Source organism: Ascaphus truei, chromosome 1 (assembly GCF_040206685.1).
Source record: "Ascaphus truei isolate aAscTru1 chromosome 1, aAscTru1.hap1, whole genome shotgun sequence".
NCBI classification, from domain to species: domain Eukaryota; kingdom Metazoa; phylum Chordata; class Amphibia; order Anura; family Ascaphidae; genus Ascaphus; species Ascaphus truei.
In genome coordinates this window covers 354,126,171-354,132,170 of record NC_134483.1, presented here as the reverse complement: position 1 = coordinate 354,132,170, position 6,000 = coordinate 354,126,171, and the positions used below count along the sequence as shown (strand labels likewise).

The 6,000-nt window shown below is 36.8% G+C and overlaps 1 protein-coding gene across 1 annotated transcript in view; it reads right to left on the bottom strand.

The window, feature by feature from the left end:
- Positions 1 to 1,428: 1,428 nt before the first annotated feature.
- Positions 1,429 to 6,000, bottom strand: part of EIF4E (eukaryotic translation initiation factor 4E) — a 25,601-nt gene continuing 21,029 nt past the window's right edge. Inside the window, exons 4-7 of the mRNA XM_075609591.1 lie at positions 5,431 to 5,494; positions 5,198 to 5,311; positions 4,051 to 4,190; positions 1,429 to 2,543 (exon numbers count right to left, since the gene is read on the bottom strand). Coding sequence (XP_075465706.1) covers positions 2,429 to 2,543; positions 4,051 to 4,190; positions 5,198 to 5,311; positions 5,431 to 5,494 — 433 coding nt within the window. The 3' untranslated portion in view covers positions 1,429 to 2,428. The remainder of the gene's footprint in view (positions 2,544 to 4,050; positions 4,191 to 5,197; positions 5,312 to 5,430; positions 5,495 to 6,000) is intronic.

Sequence of the window (6,000 nt, the reverse complement as noted above, 5' to 3'; positions counted from 1 at the left end):
CTGCTTTCTACTATGGATTCTTGCATTGTTTTTATTACATCAGCGATAAAGTTATTGCATAAAATAAATGAAACGCACACAAACCCTTATGTATCACAGTTCAGTATGTGTAGTGATTTCGCTACCCAGTCCATTTGGTTATTGTTCACTTATTTACTCGCTTCCATCTTGTAAAATCAATTTAACAAAAATAATAACAAATTATTTGCATAATTTGTATGTTGTCTCATCAAGAATGATGAGCCGGGTATGAAATTCAACTCAAGCCATCAACTGTTACATTTTAAAATAATATGCAAGTAACGGTGTAACAATTATTACTTTGGGCTGCAACACTTATGTTTAGTTGTATTTTATTAGTGTCACTTAATTTGACAACTGCTCAGTTAAAATGGTATAGGTTTGAAAGACTGATTTTCTGCAGTCAACATCCAATCAAGCATGATGGTTCTTCTGCCCTTGCCTGCAGACTGTGACCAAGTGTTTATAACCAAATAAATACTAATTATTGCGTGGTTTCAATCCATAACCTTGTATTTTAGAGCGCTTTAAATGACCCTTCCTAAAAATATTGTATATATTCCATTTCAGTGACACTACCGTGAGATGGTGATGTGTCCCTTATAGGGCCAAGTAGATCAGACCAGAAAGTCATGGAGCGAGCACGCAGCCAGGAAGCCTAACAAACATTCGGGGGAATGTCATGCTATTTTTTTCTAGTTTAGGGGATATCATCCTCATTGATCAAACAAAATAGGAACAGACGTAAAGCCCCATACACATCACTGGGAGTCGAAGATCACAGAAGATTCCAGCATTCAAAATTCAGCCTCTCATTGTTCAGTAGGCAAGTAGTTATATTCCCGGTATGATGGTAAATTATGTAAAGATTCTGTGAGAGAAACATCATCATGCACGAATTAATGTTTGGAGAACAAAGTTGTCCTGACTTATGTTGTCACATCCCACACTTAAGGCAGGAGTGGTGGCACCACAAGCAATTGTTGAGCAGTTCCGAGATGGAAAAAATTACTCGAGAATGTTTTGTGGAATAAAGTTTGCAAAAACAAGTTCTGTTCCATAAGAAGTGTAACAGGATTCTAACATAGGAATTAGTCTGGGATATCCTATTACATGGACAATATACATGTGTACAAGACGACAATTTATGCTGAATTATACATGGTGATCAATGATAACATTACAATAATAAGTGCAAAATCGTAAACATTTCAGTCAGTCATTCTGTACCAGACAGCATCTAACTTAGAAAATTATTCAAGATGCAGAATGCCTGTATATGTAGAATACAAGTACAGTATACAAAATGTTGTGTGATATGTTACACTACAAACACTAACAGTCTTTGTAGAGTTGCAGTTAGTACAAACAATTGCGTTTATGGAGAAATAAAAGGACAAATCTAGGTGGTCTAAAAGACAATTCACTGTACACATTTTATTTACAGTTTTGTACACTGTCTTAATATGAATGGTGACTGCTTTTCTACTTGAGCCATTTTTAACCAAAGCAAAATATACTCTAATACAATGTGTTAAAATACTCCATAAGATACAAAAAAAACAGACATACTATTTCTAGTAAGGAATGTAATTATGGGGTACATTAAAAAAAAAAATCCACAATTATGTTTAAGAAATCACAGAAACAGGTCACTGATTCTACTGAAATGCATAAACTTGCAGCAAAGCTTTGTATGTCATACAAAAAATAAAATAAAAAAATGTTTTTAAACTCACAAAATAACACTTATTCAACCCATTTGTTTTTCCCCAGATCCATCACCAATGTTACATGAGCCAAAAAATGCTTTAAATCAGAATATCACTAATGTTATCAAGGAGGGAAACAAATAAATTAAACCTAGCAGCCATCAGCACAATATACAGCTAGAACAATGCTGTTAAAATAAAGGGGGGGAAAAAAAAGAACAAAACCATGAATCGCTAATGAAGTTTGAATGCATTTTAATCCTCCGCCTTGCAAATCAGCCAACTATTGTACTGCATACAATGCAAATGTAAAGATTCATTTTCCTGCAGGTGATGCGAGTGCACATTCTGGATAAATATTTCTGTAATAGTAATGAACCAAAAAAGCCATTACAGAGATAACCTGGGAAACAATTAAGGATACTGGGAGGAAGGGTGTTTGCACATTGAAATGTTGTTTTCATTGGATAACTTATTTAAAAAATAAAAAAAAAGGGGGGAGTGGGCAGGGGGAAAGGGAATTTGAACATAGCACAAGACAAAGGAGAAAGACTTTTCACAAATCTTAGCAATATTTTAGGTGGAAATCAAATTTCAATGCAGTCCACTCTGCTTTTGAAGAGGCTTTGGTTCAGCTCCCAAGTTGCGATTGCTTGACGCAGTCTCCTATGAAAGAATACTCAGAAGGCGTCTTCTTAAACAGTGAACCTATTTTTAGTGGTGGAGCCGCTCTTGGTAGCCGTGTCTGCATGGGACTGATAGCCAAGCGCTACTTTTGGAGGCAGTCCTAACCTTTCCTTGTAAACCTTCCTATACAAAGGCAAAAAGAAATTAACGTCAGTCATATCTTATACAAGAATAAACTCAATATCAAGAGTTAAACAATATGGCAGTTGCAATTTTTTTTTTTTTTTTTAACTTCAAACATTTTTGTGCCGTGTGAGAAAACTGTGTACATTTAGTTGGGAGTCAACAAAAACAATCAGAAACAATAGATCATGCTACAATTTAATTTGACTAGGACAGGGGTGACCAACTCCAGTACTCAAGAGCCACCAACAGGTCAGGATTTCAGGATATCCCTAGCACAGGCAGCTCAATCAGTGGCTCAAAATGTGCTGAAGCATGGAAATCCTGACCTGTTGGTGGCTCGAGGACTGGAGTTGGCTATCCCCTAGACTAAATTATAAAGCTTCCAGTAAAGCTCAACGACACATGAGAATTTTGGAAGAGAAAATCAAAAATGTATTTTAGCATAGCCATTTTAAATTAACATTTCAGACTGCCCTTGAATTTTTTTTGGTGTATTTTACTCTTAAAGGGGCAACATGAACCAACAGCAGTGATATTTAATACTAGGTTAAATGTAGGCGATTGTTATAGAATGTAGAAATATTTTGTAATATTAAAAATCATGTTCCCTTCTTAGATTTGTGAATCTTAAACAGGTTATTCTTTTGTCCTTTGTTCTTGCAATAGTTTGGCTAATGACGACATTATATTCAATAATAGTCAACCAATAAATATCTGATCAGCATAAATAGCACAGAACAAAAAGAAAAACCATATTAATTTCCCATGGGATACAAGTAATATTTTGACTAAGATTTTTCACAAGAAAACATTTTATATTTAATCTTGCGAGTATGTTAAACAACCAACTAGAGGAACATTGGACACTACAAAAGGGAGATAAGGTCAGAAAAAAACACCAGTATAAATAAAACAAAATACTTCAACAAGAGCGAGTCACTGCACTTTCTAGAATACCTGCCGTAAATATAAACAATGTAATGTCCGACTTTGCTATATAAAAAAACAAAAACACACGAAAGAAAAAACACATGGTTTTATCTTTAGCTCAATTTGGTCCTACGTGCACTTTTAAAATGCGAACGTCAAATTACAGAGAATGTAGGAGTGGCTCACAAAGTGTAGGTACAGTACATGAAACCTAGAGCTCAGCTTTTACACTGCCCTGATACAGTGAGCCTCCTGTTGCTCATGTGGCTAAGAGGAGGCAGAACGAACTCTAGTGCATACCTGGATTATCTATTTCCATCCATACTGTAGTCACATTTAAGATGGAGGGAAATCTTGTCAAACGTGATTCAACGTTGGTGAGTAAGTGGAACTGAAACCAACACGTAGCCTACAGTATTTGTTAACTGTAATAACAGCTATATCCATATATCCAATTACAACCCGGGGGTTCAGTTAGATTGCAAAGAATCCCTATTTACAGAACACATGCTGTGCACAGGAGTCATACAAGTTTTCAGACTATATTTAAAAGATGAAACAAATCTTAACGTACCCTATATGTGTTATAGCGTCCTTGTTTTCACAATCAGTAGTCCAGATTGCTATTTTATCTCCTTTTGCTCTAACATTTACAACGGCTCCACATATATCATCACTGTGCTCATCAAAGGATTCTCCGATAAGGCACATGAGCTGCGGAAAGAAAATCAAAAGATGACACTTGGGTGAATCAAGAGTGCAAAGGTGTATATGATTTTGATTGGAACCAGTCTTGTTTAGCCAAAGTTGTTAAAATCAGTAATTATCTCTTCTAAATGTTCTAGAGTCCATTTTTTTTTTTAATGTTTCTCTTTAATTGGGGAAACCCCCATTCATTTTATAGTTGGACTATAGAGGACCTTTATTGAAAGAATTATAGTCTGGATATGTATACTGTTAAGGAATGAATGGTGCAGTGGTCGTTTTACAAGTAAATAATGGCAGCACTAAAGACCAGTGGGAGTAAAACAAAAAGGTAAAAAGAGCACAGCAGAAGAGAAAATGTACTGCCCACAATTTTTGGTTTCCCATTTACCATAGGGTTAACTCCATCCTTAGCTTAAAGTAGGATAGGAAATAGTTTCTGCAGGTAGTACTGTAGTATAAAATACCCCCCAGACTACATGCAGACAGTCTGGTTTCTCCCATAGCTGAAAAACAACTGAGACGTGATTAGAAAACAAAGGGAGGGCGGATGTGGCCACTGTAATAATGGGTCCCAGAAAAGAAAAAATGACGGTAAGAAGACAATTTCCTTTTCTTTTCCTGTTCCCCATAGCAGTGGGCACACTAGGGTCATACAGAATAACATAGGGAGGAAAAAATATATACCACGCAACCTCAAACATTCTGATATTACAAACTGAAGGACCTTTCAACCAAAGCTGAGGCCCGAATGTCCAATCTATAATATTTCATGAATGTATTGAAGGATGACCACACGGCTGCCCTGCAGATTTGTGAAGGAATTGTTTATGCCTTAAATGCCCATGATTTGCATTATGACAGTATGTGGTCATATTCTGTGGTCCTGGTATGTGGACGGCTGCGATATTTGTCACAACCGTCTGCTCATGAAAGAATCGATGCCGTCAACGTCTTTTGCTGCTTGGCCCTCCTTTCATTGTAGCATTTTTCTGCAAACATCTTCACAAACCTACCGTCTCTAGCCAAAAGCGATCTAGGTCATTTCTTCTTTGTGGTTTATTTAGTGTAATTAACCATCTTCCTCCACGCCTATTCTTCTCATCTTCCCACATGGGCTCAACACCGTCCTATAAAAAGCAGGCCAAAAAACAAAAATCAAAAATTAGTTTAGTCGTGCTAAAACAGTCAGCAAAAAGGTTGCAGTGAAAGTCTGAAAGAGCACATATACCAAGAGGTTAAAACATACCTTAAAGAGCGAGTAGTCACAACCAGAAATTAAGTTACTAGACAACTGGATATGATTGTAAAGCCTGGGTAGTGCAGAAAAAGAAAATGAGAAACATCAAAGACAATATTAAAATACTTTACCAGTTTTAACCCTCTTTGTTGCGAAGAGAGCCAAAGACACTACATAGCAAAGTAATATTTTTTTTCGCTATCACTGGCAAAGTTTAAATATTTATTAGGATTTCAAAGCGATTTATATTTGGACATACAGATGTAGCATGACATTGTTTCCCCAGATAACTGATATATCTCATTACATCTCAGAATAGTGCAGTTTCCATAGGATTTGATGGCACACTCCTAACATCCATCTGCCCCCTCCACAAACCTAATGGTAGCAGCTATGCGGCTGGACCAAACCCCACGCTATCCAACACCCCCTTAACATCAGCCCCCTCCCAAACTTTGAAGGGACCAGCTGTGCAGCTGGAGCGTACTCCATCCCACAATGAGCAGCAACTTTCTTTTGTTTCAACATTGCCCCTTATTCCTCTGGACTAAGCTCTAGGGAACACGGCCCTCATTACCG